The 17,166-nt window shown below is 41.4% G+C and overlaps 1 protein-coding gene across 1 annotated transcript in view; it reads left to right on the plus strand.

Annotated features, from left to right (window-relative positions):
• The first annotated feature begins 456 nt into the window (after window positions 1-456).
• Window positions 457-17,166, plus strand: part of LOC122812698 (tissue alpha-L-fucosidase-like) — a 381,978-nt gene continuing 365,268 nt past the window's right edge. The window contains exon 1 of the mRNA XM_044084827.1: window positions 457-1,104. Coding sequence (XP_043940762.1) covers window positions 746-1,104 — 359 coding nt within the window. The 5' untranslated portion in view covers window positions 457-745. The remainder of the gene's footprint in view (window positions 1,105-17,166) is intronic.

Here is a 17,166-nt window from a genome sequence, read left to right on the forward strand (position 1 = left end):
GGGATTTTTTAAATTGATGTCCATGGTAAATAGCACTGAATCATATTAATTCATCATAAGAACGTTTTTATAAGTATAAGGTAGCACATTTTAACCATCCTGTGTGCCCTTCCTATTTGAAGTTGTTAGTAAGCTGTTAGAAGGTGTTCCACATTGTGAGAGGCAGTGTTCCTCGTTTAGGAGATGGGCAGTTGAGGGCTATGTCCAGTAGTGGTTCTATTTTTGTCCAATCAATCTCTGTGTGGACATGGGGAAGGTATTTTGTTTTTCAACCCATGACAATGCACTTTTTGGAATGAAACGCAGGCTGCTCCCTGTCATATGGTCGTAAAAGGGGTGTGGCTTGGTCAGCAATTTAAGGGAGTGCGAAGACAGAAATTACTGATGTGGGTGTGACTGAGGGGGCATCAATCTTGGGGGCAGTGAATATAAATCTGAAAAATCATAGGTACACCACTGAATTACCCCGCTATGTTATATGCTAGTCGATGTTATACTTATTCCGCAACCGTGATTAGAATAAAGCGGAGTAATCACCAAATGAAGGAACGGAGTAATTTTTCTTTTGATTTCTCACATATACACCTAAATGATTGAAGTGGGATAGCCACTACTGGCTATGTAACTACTGAACGCATAATTATAAGTCAAATGGTTTACGTAACCCTGCCCATCAACGCACGTGACTTGTTGGAACCCGGAAAATAGTTTGTTGAGATGTAGGTTCAGTCATTCAGTAGCAGCAATGGAACTGTATGTGTGGAGGATTGTCGGGGTGTTAGTATTCACGGTGTGCCTCGGGTTTGCGCGTGAAGTGAAACGTTACACCCCGGATTGGGAGAGCCTGGATTCAAGACCCTTACCTGCTTGGTTTGATGAGGCTAAGTTCGGAGTGTTTTTGCACTGGGGTGTATTTTCTGTGCCTTCCTTTGGAAGTGAATGGTTTTGGTGGCACTGGCAAGGGGAAAAGCAACATGCCTATGTTGACTTCATGAACCGTAACTACCCTCCAGGCTTCACTTATGCTGACTTTGCGCCGCAGTTCACTGCTGAATTTTTTGACCCTGACAGCTGGGCAGACCTCTTCCAAGCAGCTGGAGCAAAGTAAGTTTGCTGCTGCTGAATGTTGCATTATATTAATATTATTATGGGGGCACGTTAAAAGGGGGTCAGGTGAGGGACAGTAAGCAGAACTCCAGAAGGAGGATTGGCAAAGCACATCGTGTATGTGTGCATGTGAGGGAGAATCTGTAGCGCAATTCAGTAACTTTGTGAGTCACCCCGATCATGGGTTGGAACAAAATGTGCGAAAATTGTAAGATGAAAGTGTACAAAGTTTTACAGTTTAAATTGAGCAACTGAAGTATACGCCTTTCATCAGTTAAACAAAGATATTAATTCTCTGTGGCAAAGTGGTGAATGTGTACACACACTGAGGGAAGAATTATCTGCATGTCAAACCGCTGTTATTATTTTCGTTTTTCCACGTAGTTCTTGAAGTTAGTTAGCCTACTTTGTGGACAAGTTATGGCTGTTCATGAACAAAAACACAAATATACACACAAATAATAACTGTTTTGTGTACCTCAGTACACATGAGCACTTGAGGTCACCTTTGCCTACGCAGCAGTGGCTCCCAGGTTTTCCTCTTATGAGCTGGCATAGACTTGTGAATCTTCTCAGAGTTTCTTATCTGTTACCTAACCTCACAGTTACAATTAGTATGTACCCCAGAGTTACAAATGTGGAATGAAGTCAAAGTTCAGCTTTGTTTTAATGCTAGAATGCAGTTCTGTGTAGTTAATTTACTGTTAGATTTTTTTTTTACTGAGTAGACGGACTGATGCAGTTAGGCCATTTAGAGCTATAGCCCAGCATGAGGAGAACATAGTACAACCTAACCATTTGTCTTTGGCATAGTTAGTCATATAGTCAGAAAACAGGGCAGTTGGTATAGACAACAATCCATGTAAAGCATAGGACAGATATAGTTAAGGTATTAATGATGCAAGGCATTCAGAATGTAAACAAGATTCCTTCACTTTTCTCTGAGAGTATATCGGGCTTCATTACAGGCAGTATAGATTGTATAATTTTACGAGCAACCATTAACTGTGTAGAATGATTAGGTTGCACAATAGCATTCTGGTCTAACAGTATGTGCTCCTACACTATTTATTCTGAATGCTATGAAAATATGTTGAAATATGCATGTTGTGGTGGGCAGAATAGATGGGGTACCATAGTTTACCTAAGGGGATTATGTCCTCCTGCTATGTTTGTTCAAGAGGCATTAATTTGCAGGAATTGTAGCTGTGTGTGGAGGTGGTGTACCTGCTGTCATTCTTTGATGTACAGTTTGACAACAAAGGCTTACTCAACAAACTCTAATTTAGTTACTTATCTGTTTGGTGGATAGAGGAGAAAGTGATGCAATTATAAGGAGGATTTCTTAATTCCTGTAAGAAATGGCCAGAATAATGCAAACATATTATCTACTGTAATACCTGTTTTGTGATTATATGTTTGACATTCAAGGGATATATTTTAATTTAATTTTAATTTTGTATTATGTTAAAAATGGTGTACTTTTAGACACAGCTCTGAAGGTTTTCTTTAATGTGTTTGTGACTGATAATCTGTACAGCTGAGTGTGATCAAGTTTGTGATAAGCTGTTCTGTTTGATTCTGACAATTTGATATTACTGTTTGATATATTAGGTGTAACTTGAACAGTAGTGACTGAGTTTAGAATGGTGTCTGGTTTAAAACACAGTGTGTGTTGCCCGTTTTTTTTTTTTTTTTTTTTTTTTTTTTATATTTGAGCTGAAATTTGTATGTCTGCTTTCACTAGGATGACTTGTAGGATGGAGTGGCATATGAATTGTGTCATGCAGTATTTGATACAGTAAGAGACACAACAGTGTGTGTTTTGGTTATCTATGGCTGCAATATACGAACAGCAGTGAGTCAAACTTTTGCTGAACAAGAGGTGTATAGTGGCTTCAAATCTACATGTAGGGAAAGTAATTGTAATCATTGACTCCTAGGCATACCTGTCAACCTCTTGGAGCAAAAAATCTGGACATAGCCACAAGTAATGGTGGGACTCAGGCCAAAAAATAGGGACACATTTTAATTATTGCTCTTACAAACTTAGAAAAATGATAGAATAATAGGTGTTGCATTAACATGAATTTTCTGAAGGATATGAAAATCAAATGTCTGCCATTATTTTCTGACTTCAGACCTCAATGATTTGCTGGAAAATTTCAAATTTGTATGAGAAACGACCAAATATGAGTATAAAATCTGGACAGTCTGCAAAAATCTGGACAGTTGAGAGTTATGCTCTCAGGTTGAAGGAAGTAAGTACCTTAGTCTGCTGACTCACTTGTGATCATCATGTGAGTTATCACGTTGACATTTCACAATGGTCTGTGGTTTTTCAGGTTTTATTGTATGCTGTCTTTTTTTTTTTTTTTTTTCAGACTTTGCAAGTGTTCTCTTTTGTTAGAACGCACTAGTTCCAGACACTTTATTTACTGACTGTAGGAGATTTTGTGTCTGTAGCGAGTCTTCCTGCATTTTGGGAGCATGCAAAGTCCCATTTATACTGTTCTATTATAGAGAAATGTGCTTTCCACACAGTCTTGCTGGACTTTACAAAAGTATGCCTGTAAGTTATGATAAAAATGTAGCTGATCATCACTGTACATATACAGAGAGGTAAAGCCCAAAATGTGTACATATACAGAGAGGTTAAGCCCAAAATGTGTACATATACAGAGAGGTAAAGCCCAAAATGTGCCCAGTCAGGCTGGGTTTGGTTATTGCATTGTGTGCTGGAGGAACCAGCCACAGGGATCTGAATGGGAGGCTATTGCCAGGTTGCCCATTCTGGACAGGGGCAGCAAGGCCTTGCTTCATGTGCACCACCTTCTTTAGGGCAGCCAACAGTTCTACAGCAGGTCACCAAGAGGGATGGTATTGTAGCCCGCCAGGTAGCACACGTACCATATTTGGGCTGTGTCTATGTGTGCATGCATGCATGTGAAAATATGCGCCTGCACCCTGGAATTGTGCTACTCTGCTGCCAAAGTGTGAGGTGAGGCTTAATAAATAAGAGCAACCAAACTTAAGTTGTACCCCACAACCTGTCAGAGAGAAAACTATTTACAGAGAATGAGGCATTCTGAGTTGGTGATGGGCAGTAGGGCAGGTGGTATGGGGGGGTAGAAGGGTCTTTGGGGGTTGGAATAGAAGAGCAATGGTCAGGATGGAGAGGACTGAAAAATATGGTTAAAAAAAAGCAAACACATTTGGACTAAGCTTACCATTATGTATTCGATTTGCCTTTGTCTTAATGGTTCCAAAATGAATAATATTTCTGGAATCTCAGGACTGAGGAACTGCAGAGTAGGTACACTTCTTGTTCTAGGGATGTATTTAAGATGGGAGAGATCTGTAGACCAAGCTCAAGGTAATCCAGTTGATCACTGCTTTGTTTTCCAAGGTAACACTATTTACTGCTAACTGCTTTGCTTTCCAAGGTAACACTATTTACTGATTTCTTTACCAAGGTAACAGTATTTAAACATTTTTTTGTATTTCAGATAGTCTTATGCCTCCATTATTTATCTTCTTAACTCATTTTTGTGTGACATAATACATTTTGTTAAGTTTAGAATTATTCTGGAGTAGTAAAATCCTATACTTATGTTGGTATGCTGAAGTGCACTTGCACCATGATCCAAGAAGTAAGTCTTGCAACAATGTTTTAATTTGTGTAGATCTCTTTGTTCTGAATAGGTAATTGTAGAGTATAATGCCCCGTTTGGTATGTACCTCACAAGACATCTGCAACAGCTGGAAAGGCCACAGAAGTACCTCACTAAAAGAATCATAGGCCTAAAGCAGATTTCATATGCTGACCATCTAAAAAAACACCAGCTATACTCTGTGGCATATCGTCTACTCGGAGGCGATCTCTGCTTAACATACAAGGCCATGTTAAACCCTGAGTTGTTGGACATGCTCCACTTAAAGAAATCCCAATCCCTCAGAGCCACACGCTCCAGGGATCTAAACCTTGTCATCACATTGAACAAAACATGCTGGAGGGATAGGTTCCTGACCCAGAGACTCCCATACTCTGGAATAGACTGCTCATACATGTCAAGCAGAGCACCTCATTGGCCCTCTTCAAAAGGAACCTTGATGATTGGATGGGAGATAGGAAATTCACCCTGGGGATCATGTCAGTCAACGTGATAGACAGGGGCCCAGAGAAGTAAATATTGTGGGAAGAAATATCCAGGGAATTGTTATGGCTAGGCTTGCATAGGCCCTAGGGCCGATAGCCTAGTACCAACCTATGAACCTATAATGGTTCTGCATTTCTTTGTATAATAGTTTTGTGATCCCTAAGCTGTCTCTTTCTCCATTCCAATATTTTGAAGGAAAAAAATGACACTATTTGGAAGCCATCTCCTTTTTCATTCTACATTTAAAATGAAGCCAAAGGTGGCAGCCTCAAAGCAGGGAATCTTATAAGAACATGACAGCAGACTTTTTATGCATGTGTCCCGCTATCCCCTTTTCATTGCTTTTCTTGATTTCACCCCGACAAAATTATTTCCATGGGATAAGGATGGTACTAGGGTGCTGCATATAGTTTTTAATTTGACATCCAGTGCAAGACAGATGATGTTTTTATTTAACAGCTTCTGAACTTTGCATTTTTTCATTTGTTAACCATATTGTTTTACTTGGGCAAGCTGGCAGACCATCTAGGATTTTCCGTTGGGTGGTCAAAGATTAGCTTTATAAACTGAACAGGTGCTGTAGGATACTAATCGGTAAGAAATCTGACGTTGCGCTGTAGCAGTTTAACTTTTGTTTGCAGTCAAAAGGTGTAAACAATGGAAAAAAATGAAATATATGCTTTCCATATTTAGCAACAGTGATGTTGGGCTCTATATTCTTTTTATATGTGACATTTTGTGTTTGTGTGTGTGTGGGTGTATAGATTTGAGATTTGGCCTATGGTATATATTCATAAGCCTTGTTCTGTGTAAGTAACTTGCTCCAAGACTTGTCAGAGTAAGTGACTTACTCTGAGAGCAAGTCTTGTGGAATCTGGCCGCAAGGCCTAAGTCTATTTAAGCAAGTCACTTGCATCTAGAATGTGTGTTTCGGAATCAGGGCAGGCTTACACCGTAAAAAGTCACTTATACTGACAGCAAGTCTTGTGGAATTGAGCCCAGCGTGTGTGTGTTTATGCAGTTTGTCTGAATACAGTCCATTGTGTATGTGTGTGGGGTTTTTTTTTAATGGAAAAAATACATTTACTAGTATGTTACTTTGGAAGTGTGCAGTGTACGTTAGGGGCACAGAAAGTTTCTTCCTTTTGCTTACATTGTTACTTGGCAGTGCTGACAGTGTTTTAGTAAGATCATTTGACCATGGGGTAAGGAAGTTTGTCTTGCTTCTCTCTGTTTTGCAATCTCTGCATTAGTATGTACTTAATTTTTGGGGTGTGGGTGCAGGTAGATGATCCACTTTGTAAAAACACTTTTTTATGTGATGTACTGTCATTTTTGATACTGAACTTTGCCAGTCTGCAGTATGTCTCCATGTTAATTTACATCAGTGGTCTAATGTAAATGCATATGTTTGTGTATGTGCGCACGTATGTAATGTATAGTATACATAATGCATGCTTTTATATGTATATATGATATGTGTATGTAAACATCTCCTACTTGTGTTATATTAAATGTAATATGTTTCTGAATTATTTTATGATAGACATACAGGCATGTATACATACATACCTGCATTCGTTTTTTTCTGCTCCATGGTGTAGAGAGGTGAAGTCCTGACTATGACCCCCATGACTTGCTTTCATTCAGAGGCCCAGGTACTGGAGAAGCTGATGGTAGAGGAGAGTGGAATGTCTAATTGCCTGTCGCAGGAGGCAGTGGAAAGAGGATCTGCTGGGGAGGCATTTTGTTATGCCTGAGATTCTGTTTTGAGACTGGCGTCCTGGATGAAGGTGTCAACTGTTAGTGTGTAGTGGGTGGCCAGTAAGTGGGGGGAACATGATTGTAAAAGTGTGTGTGGCCACCGTATGGCACCCACTTCATTCCCACTCACAAAATCCTCCTAAGCACATTGGAATTTGAGAAATCCAGTTGCTGGCAATACGACAACCTTGTGTACCTCCTCCATTTGTGGGCCATGGGGTGGTTGTATAGCAGGATACAATGACACATTCCTCCTTGCAGGAAGTGGACCCACCTGACAAAGGTAAGAATCGGGACAAATGCCTCAGTTTTGTTGGCACTGATGAAGAGAGAAGCAGTAGAGTTCACATCAGCGAGACATCAGCAGTGGTTGCATGAAAAATATAAAGTAAGTGTGTGTGTGTGTGTGTGTGTGTGTGTGTGTGTGTGTGTGTGTGTGTGTGTGTGTGTGTGTGTGTGCGTGTGTACACATACAGACATGCACCTGCATATGATACAGTGATGTCTAGGTTCCTAATGCCCATGTGCCAACTTTCAGAGTTTATGCACTGATAATGTGCTCAGTCTGCCAGTGTCTGAAATGAAGAAAACTGTTCTCTACAAGTTGAGTTGTGCACTTTGATCTGTTTCTGTAACAGTAAGATCTGTGATCTGTGTTGTCCCCCCACCATTGAAGCTGTGAACCTCTTTCCAGTACCATGCAAAATAGTATGTATTTAATTATTATAACAGCATTGGGATGACCTATACTTAACATTCTCCATTTCTGAACAGTGTGAGGTGCTCACAAGTTTAGAGATCAAGAAGAAAGTCTTTATGCAGTAAAACTGTATTGTGTTTTCCATGTTTAGTTTCCTGGTAATCAGTCCTGTCCAGGTGTAGGACCAGGAATAAGTGTGTCCATAGTCCACATCTTCTCCCCATCCATCAGTTATCCACTTGCTTTGAGTACTTGTAATAAGTCTAAATAGATGCAATGCTGGCATGTATACGTCTTTACATTTTTACAATAAGACTGGTCATTTGGTTCCTTGTGTCAGTCTATACCTGTGCGGCTTGCAGTTATGGATTCCATCCTTGTGATGGAGAGTCATGCAGGCACCCTGTCTAGGCTAAGTACTGACCTGCACGACTAAGGCCAAGTGTGCACGAGTTTTGACATTTACCCTTCTGTTTGAATGGGAGCAGTGAAGGGAAGGATTTTTGAATCTCTGGGGAGGGTGTTTATGATTCACAACTAGGGACCTATACCCCTACAGTGATGTTGGGAATATTTGGATTGGGCTATTCTAATGAAGTTTATCCTGGAATCTTTTTTTTTATCAATATGTAGGTAGGGCAGTGCCGTATGCTTTCATGATTCTTTAAGGATTTTGCAAAGTGATCTAAGGGAATCCTGGAATATGCATATAGTAAGGGACACAACTAATGGAACACAGCTGTTGTGTTTAGTTTACCCATCTTCTATATTCGGTACAGTTCAGTTAGCCTAGTCAGGGAAGAAGCATCCTCCAACGGTCCTATCTGGCATGCACATACCATGTGTGGGCATCTGAAATGCAAGGCTTTACCAACCATGTGGAGCAAAATTTCTTTCCTTTACCCCACTGTGGCACTGTCTGAGTAAGATGTCCACTCCCTTTCCTAGTCTTCTGGATGTATGTGCTCTCTTTATTTGGTCATATACAGAGAGGTAAAGCCCAAAATGTGTACATATACAGAGAGGTAAAGCCCAAAATGTGCCCAGTCAGGCTGGGTTTGGTTATTGCATTGTGTGCTGGAGGAACCAGCCACAGGGATCTGAATGGGAGGCTATTGCCAGGTTGCCCATTCTGGACAGGGGCAGCAAGGCCTTGCTTCATGTGCACCACCTTCTTTAGGGCAGCCAACAGTTCTACAGCAGGTCACCAAGAGGGATGGTATTGTAGCCCGCCAGGTAGCACACGTACCATATTTGGGCTGTGTCTATGTGTGCATGCATGCATGTGAAAATATGCGCCTGCACCCTGGAATTGTGCTACTCCGCTGCCAAAGTGTGAGGTGAGGCTTAATAAATAAGAGCAACCAAACTTAAGTGATGAGTTGTACCCCACAACCTGTCAGAGAGAAAACTATTTACAGAGAATGAGGCATTCTGAGTTGGTGATGGGCAGTAGGGCAGGTGGTATGGGGGGTAGAAGGGTCTTTGGGGGTTGGAATAGAAGAGCAATGGTCAGGATGGAGAGGACTGAAAAATATGGTTAAAAAAAAGCAAACACATTTGGACTAAGCTTACCATTATGTATTCGATTTGCCTTTGTCTTAATGGTTCCAAAATGAAGAATATTTCTGGAATCTCAGGACTGAGGAACTGCAGAGTAGGTACACTTCTTGTTCTAGGGATGTATTTAAGATGGGAGGGATCTGTAGACCAAGCTCAAGGTAATCCAGTTGATCACTGCTTTGTTTTCCAAGGTAACACTATTTACTGCTAACTGCTTTGTTTTCCAAGGTAACACTATTTACTGATTTCTTTACCAAGGTAACAGTATTTAAACATTTTTTTGTATTTCAGATAGTCTTATGCCTGCATTATTTATCTTCTTAACTCATTTTTGTGTGACATAATACATTTTGTTAAGTTTAGAATTATTCTGGAGTAGTAAAATCCTATACTTATGTTGGTATGCTGAAGTGCACTTGCACCATGATCCAAGAAGTAAGTCTTGCAACAATGTTTTAATTTGTGTAGATCTCTTTGTTCTGAATAGGTAATTGTAGAGTATAATGCCCCGTTTGGTATGTACCTCACAAGACATCTGCAACAGCTGGAAAGGCCACAGAAGTACCTCACTAAAAGAATCATAGGCCTAAAGCAGATTTCATATGCTGACCATCTAAAAAAACCACCAGCTATACTCTGTGGCATATCGTCTACTCGGAGGCGATCTCTGCTTAACATACAAGGCCATGTTAAACCCTGAGTTGTTGGACATGCTCCACTTAAAGAAATCCCAATCCCTCAGAGCCACACGCTCCAGGGATCTAAACCTTGTCATCACATTGAACAAAACATGCTGGAGGGATAGGTTCCTGACCCAGAGACTCCCCATACTCTGGAATAGACTGCTCATACATGTCAAGCAGAGCACCTCATTGGCCCTCTTCAAAAGGAACCTTGATGATTGGATGGGAGATAGGAAATTCACCCTGGGGATCATGTCAGTCGACGTGATAGACAGGGGCCCAGAGAAGTAAATATTGTGGGAAGAAATATCCAGGGAATTGTTATGGCTAGGCTTGCATAGGCCCTAGGGCCGATAGCCTAGTACCAACCTATGAACCTATAATGGTTCTGCATTTCTTTGTATAATAGTTTTGTGATCCCTAAGCTGTCTCTTTCTCCATTCCAATATTTTGAAGGAAAAAAATGACACTGTTTGGAAGCCATCTCCTTTTTCATTCTACATTTAAAATGAAGCCAAAGGTGGCAGCCTCAAAGCAGGGAATCTTATAAGAACATGACAGCAGACTTTTTATGCATGTGTCCCGCTATCCCCTTTTCATTGCTTTTCTTGATTTCACCCCGACAAAATTATTTCCATGGGATAAGGATGGTACTAGGGTGCTGCATATAGTTTTTAATTTGACATCCAGTGCAAGACAGATGATGTGTTTATTTAACAGCTTCTGAACTTTGCATTTTTTCATTTGTTAACCATATTGTTTTACTTGGGCAAGCTGGCAGACCATCTAGGATTTGCCGTTGGGTGGTCAAAGATTAGCTTTATAAACTGAACAGGTGCTGTAGGATACTAATCGGTAAGAAATCTGACATTGCGCTGTAGCAGTTTAACTTTTGTTTGCAGTCAAAAGGTGTAAACAATGGAAAAAAATGAAATATATGCTTTCCATATTTAGCAACAGTGATGTTGGGCTCCATATTCTTTTCGTGTGTGTGTGTGTGTGTGTGTGTGTGTGTGTGTGTGTGTGTGTGTGTGTGTGTGTGTGTGTGTGTGTGTATAGATTTGAGATTTGGCCCATGGTATATATTCATAAGCCTTGTTCTGTGTAAGTAACTTGCTCCAAGACTTGTCAGAGTAAGTGACTTACTCTGAGAGCAAGTCTTGTGGAATCTGGCCGCAAGGCCTAAGTCTATTTAAGCAAGTCACTTGCATCTAGAATGTGTGTTTCGGAATCAGGGCAGGCTTACACCGTAAAAAGTCACTTATACTGACAGCAAGTCTTGTGGAATTGAGCCCAGCGTGTGTGTGTTTATGCAGTTTGTCTGAATACAGTCCATTGTGTATGTGTGTGGGTTTTTTTTTTTTTAATGGAAAAAATACATTTACTAGTATGTTACTTTGGAAGTGTGCAGTGTACGTTAGGCGCACAGAAAGTAGTACGTTACTTCGGAAGTGTGCAGTGTACGTTAGGGGCACAGAAAGTTTCTTCCTTTTGCTTACATTGTTACTTGGCAGTGCTGACAGTGTTTTAGTAAGATCATTTGACCATGGGGTAAGGAAGTTTGTCTTGCTTCTCTCTCTTTTGCAATCTCTGCATTAGTATGTACTTAATTTTTGGGGTGTGGGTGCAGGTAGATGATCCACTTTGTAAAAACACTTTTTTATGTGATGTACTGTCATTTTTGATGCTGAACTTTGCCAGTCTGCAGTATGTCTCCATGTTAATTTACATCAGTGGTCTAATGTAAATGCATATGTTTGTGTATGTGTGCACGTATGTAATGTATAGTATACATAATGTATGCTTTTATATGTATATATGATATGTGTATGTAAACATCTCCTACTTGTGTTATATTAAATTAATATGTTTCTGAATTATTTTATGATAGACATACATGCATGTATACATACATACCTGCATTTGTTTTTTTCTGCTCCATGGTGTAGAGAGGTGAAGTCCTGACTATGACCCCCATGACTTGCTTTCATTCAGAGGCCCAGGTACTGGAGAAGCTGATGGTAGAGGAGAGTGGAATGTCTAATTGCCTGTCGCAGGAGGCAGTGGAAAGAGGATCTGCTGGGGAGGCATTTTGTTATGTCTGAGATTCTGTTTTGAGACTGGCGTCCTGGATGAAGGTGTCAACTGTTAGTGTGTAGTGGGTGGCCAGTAAGTGGGGGGAACATGATTGTAAAAGTGTGTGTGGCCACCGTATGGCACCCACTTCATTCCCACTCACAAAATCATCCTAAGCACATTGGAATTTGAGAAATCCAGTTGCTGACAATACGACAACCTTGTATACCTCCTCCATTTGTGGGCCATGGGGTGGTTGTATAGCAGGATACAATGGCACATTCCTCATTGCAGGAAGTGGACCCACCTGACAAAGGTAAGAATCGGGACAAGTGCCTCAGTTTTGTTGGCACTGATGAAGAGAGAAGCAGTAGAGTTCACATCAGCGAGACATCAGCAGTGGTTGTATGAAAAATATAAAGTAAGTGTGTGTGTGTGTGTGTGTGTGTGTGTGTGTGTGTGTGTGTGTGTGTGTGCGTGTGTACACATACAGACATGCACCTGCATATGATACAGTGATGTCTAGGTTCCTAATGCCCATGTGCCAACTTTCAGAGTTTATGCACTGATAATGTGCTCAGTCTGCCAGTGTCTGAAATGAAGAAAACTGTTCTCTACAAGTTGAGTTGTGCACTTTGATCTGTTTCTGTAACAGTAAGATCTGTGATCTGTGTTGTCCCCCCACCATTGAAGCTGTGAACCTCTTTCCAGTACCATACAAAATGGTATGTATTTAATTATTATAACAGCATTGGGATGACCATTGAGGCTGTGAACCTCTTTCCACTACCATACAAAATGGTATGTATTTAATTATTATAACAGCATTGGGATGACCTATACTTAACATTCTCCATTTCTGAACAGTGTGAGGTGCTCACTTCAGAGTTTAGAGATCAAGAAGAAAGTCTTTATGCAGTAAAACTGTATTGTGTTTTCCATGTTTAGTTTCCTGGTAATCAGTCCTGTCCAGGTGTAGGACCAGGAACAAGTGTGTCCATAGTCCACATCTTCTCCCCATCCATCAGTTATTCACTTGCTTTGAGTACTTGTAATAAGTCTAAATAGATGCAATGCTGGCATGTATACGTCTTTACATTTTTACAGTAAGACTGGTCATTTGGTTCCTTGTGTCAGTCTATACCTGTGCGGCTTGCAGTTATGGATTCCATCCTTGTGATGGAGAGTCATGCAGGCACCCTGTCTAGGCTAAGTACTGGTCTGCACGACTAAGGCCAAGTGTGCACAAGTTTTGACATTTACCCTTCTGTTTGAATGGGAGCAGTGAGGGGAAGGATTTTTGAATCTCTGGCGAGGGTGTTTATGATTCACAACTAGGGACCTATACCCCTACAGTGATGTTGGGAATATTTGGATTGGGCTATTCTAATGAAGTTTATCCTGGAATCTTTTTGTTTATCAATATGTAGGTAGGGCAGTGCCGTATGCTTTCATGATTCTTTAAGGATTTTGCAAAGTGATCTAAGGGAATCCTGGAATATGCATATAGTAAGGGACACAACTAATGGAACACAGCTGTTGTGTTTAGTTTACCCATCTTCTATATTCGGTACAGTTCAGTTAGCCTAGTCAGGGAAGAAGCATCCTCCAACGGTCCTATCTGGCATGCACATACCATGTGTGGGCATCCGAAATGCAAGGCTTTACCCACCACATGGAGCAAAATTTCTTTCCTTTACCCCACTGTGGCACTGTCTGAGAAAGGTGTCCACTCCCTTTCCTAGTCTTCTGGATGTATGTGCTCTCTTTATTTGGTCTTCTGGTTTATTCCAAAGTACATCTCCTTTCTTAGGCTAGATACCATAACTGTGGAGATGGATGGATTATCTTTGTTATTCTCATGGAAGTTGGGAGACTGCATTCCTAGGAAAGGCTGCTGAATGGATGGCAGGCCCAGGCATTGCGTTTTTGGCCCTGTGATGGGTCCTTGAATCTTCCCAAGACTATAAACATTTGTCATAGGTCAGATCATTTTGTTTGTAATCTGTTTACCTGCCCACTGTCTTCATCTGTTCAACATACCTATTTCTCCTCAACACATAGTACAGGAAGTTATAACATGACCCTCACCTTGAAGTCCTCTCTACTTATTTGTCCCTTCTAATGCTGAAGCACATCAGCAGGCAGGCTTACCCAATGTTGACATCATTCTGATCTTCTTATGGGCATCATTGCTTTTAGTTTCATTGCATCTACTTTTCTAAAGTTCATTTCTCTCCTTTGACCTTTTCCATGTCTGAGGTGTCTCCCTGCTTAGGAAGACCTGTCTGTGTTGATTGCTGCATGCATCATTAAACTGTATCCACACAAAGCTACAGATGGATAATACAGCTTGAGGAACACCATCTTTATAATACACAGCCATGGAGAAAAGAATGCTATTAAAAACAGTGAATCACTTGCCAGATTTGCAATAGAAAGAGCACTGCAGTGTTTCTTTATGAAATATATCAAATTAAATGTTTTCATCTGTATGTGATTAACAACTGAGAGATTTCTGTATTTCATACTTGACCATTGATAAAGAGATTGTCCAACTCCATATTCATTTTTGTGTTTTATTATTCTTAATTCCACTTGAATCCCAACTGCATTTTTTTCTGAGATAGGACGACAGAAGATAAGATCATTAATCTTTTGTATGAATGCTTCAAGCATGTTAAAATAGTTTTCTAATTAAATTATAACATAGAGTATGGACCCTTTATATGTTGTAGAAATCCTTGATACAGTACTCTTGTTTTTCATGCGTAAGAATTCCGTGTCAATTTCTAACCTTTTTTTTTCTATCAGTTCTTCCCTACTTTCCCTGAAGGAGTGCAAAAACTCATTACTTTGCTTTTGACAAAGATTGAATTTGATCATGCTCTAACCCTTTAAGCCAGTGCATAATGTTTATTACCTTTGGCTCAGTTCTTTTACTAGTGTGAATGTTTGTTTATTTCACTGCACAGACACCTCCGACATTATGTCCACAGAAATTGTTCTGTACACTAGGATGAGTAATTTTTCTTGCCTACAATAAAGATAATGTAGACAAGAAAGTCACTGTTCACATTTTCTTTTACAACAGCAGTTTTATTTCCAAAGTTGTGAGGCTTGCAATTATGCATCTCAGGATCTCATCCTTGTGATCACAATTTTATTATTTTTTTTTTTTTTTTTTTTTTTTTTAACGGCTGTGCTGTATGAGGGCTAACAAACTCGGGCAAGGGTCACAATTTCCACATCTAAAAGAAACGTACATATTATTGCTAGAAAAGAAGTGTGATGTCCTTCAAGAATGCAACTGCAGTCATAACATATAGGTTGTCCTGCCTCAGGCAGCCCTCGGTCGGCCGAATTCCAAAGTCTGGGTCTGGCGTTGGCTGGTGTTGCCTCCTCTCCGACGTCACAATGGCTGGAGTATAAAGGCATCGTCCGACGCCATCTTCTTCAGTCTTTCTTGCCGCGCGGTGCCTGAAGCAGAAGCAGTTTGCAAGTGCCGGTCGGTCAGCTCCTGTGTTTTCAGTACCGAAGTCATCTAAAAGCTAAGTACCCCGTTGGGGAACATTTTTTCTTGAATCAGCCGATGTCAGAACAAATTGAAAACGTTAATAATTGTTTGTCTTGTGGTAAACAAATACCTCATAAGGACTTCCATTCTTACTGCCTTCCTTGCCTGGGCCCAGACCACGACGTCTCGGCCTGTGCTGCCTGTGCTTGCTTTAATAAGCGCACTCTCAGGCGCCGGGCAGAATTTGCCAAAGACTTTTTCGGTGAATCTTTCGCGTATATCAAATACCTCATAAGGACTTCCATTCTTACTGCCTTCCTTGCCTGGGCCCAGACCACGACGTCTCGGCCTGTGCTGCCTGTGCTTGCTTTAATAAGCGCACTCTCAGGCGCCGGGCAGAATTTGCCAAAGACCTTTTCGGTGAATCTTTCGCGTATATCATGCCGTCGGATCAACCGACAACTCAATCTGCCAAAAAACGAAAGGACCGGGACCGACATCCTCGGCCCGCGTCCACCACCGATGCAACTCCTAAACCCTCCGCTAGTGCTTCGGTCCCTTCAGAAGCGGTAATTCAACCGCTCCAGGCCGACGACACAGCATTGACACGTCCTTCAGTCTCTGAGATCTCTCCGGTGCCGGTTGTTGATTTTCCTCCGGAAACCGAAGTTCTGGATCTACCCGACACCATTTCTGTAGACAAGGTTACTCCTGCACGTGGGGCTGCTAGGCCTCCTGTATCCATGTCCATCAAGGCCTTTGCACGTGCTAAGGCCGCCAGCCAGGCCAAGGCCCATCCTAAACCTGCTGCTCAGGCCCCTTCTTCTGATAAACAGATCATGTCACCTGCTGCAGATCTTATTTCTCTTATCAGGGGGTCTCAGCCTCGTCCAGACAGAGGTTCTCAGCCACCTGCAGAGAAAAGGCCCAGAACTGAGCAGGCTGACAACCTCTCTTCAGATGAAGCCTCTGGGGATTCTGAGCATTCTGATACCCAAGAAGAATCCTTCCGGGCCTACGAGAACTCTGATGCTGAGGAATCAATTCCCTCTGCCTCCCCTCCAGAGGATTTCTCGTTTGGTGAAGTCCTGCACTCTATGAGGGAACATTTTAAATGGCAGGGTCAGGAATTCTCTGATTCCAGGAAAAGGCTGCATACCTTCCTCAAGCTTCCCCAGCACAGACCTTTAGCTATTCCTCCAGTTATGGATGTTTTGGATGATGTTTTCTCTGACTCCAGTGCTAACCCTGATTCTCTCCCCCCTGCTCCTGTCAAGCCAGACAGATATTATAGGGTCCCTGGCACTCCCAAGCATCTCTTTAAGGCCCACTCTGTGGATCTAGAAACTATTTCACAGGGCCCCAAGGGAGTGGCTACTTCCACTGCCAGCGGACAGGGAAGCTAGGTCCCTGGAGTGATGGGGTAAAAAAGTTTATACCTCTACCACCCTAGCCATGAGGTCACCTAACTGCCTTTTCCACATGTTTCAGTACCAGGATTTTTTACTGGAAGATTTACAGAAAAAGTTAGCCTCTCCTGAGCCTATTCATAGAAAGGCATTGCAGGATCATATACATAACACTCAGCAGGTTAAC

The sequence above is a fragment of the Protopterus annectens genome, chromosome 1.part1, assembly GCF_019279795.1.
Source record: "Protopterus annectens isolate FY-2018-M chromosome 1.part1, PAN1.0, whole genome shotgun sequence".
NCBI classification, from domain to species: Eukaryota; Metazoa; Chordata; order Ceratodontiformes; family Protopteridae; genus Protopterus; species Protopterus annectens.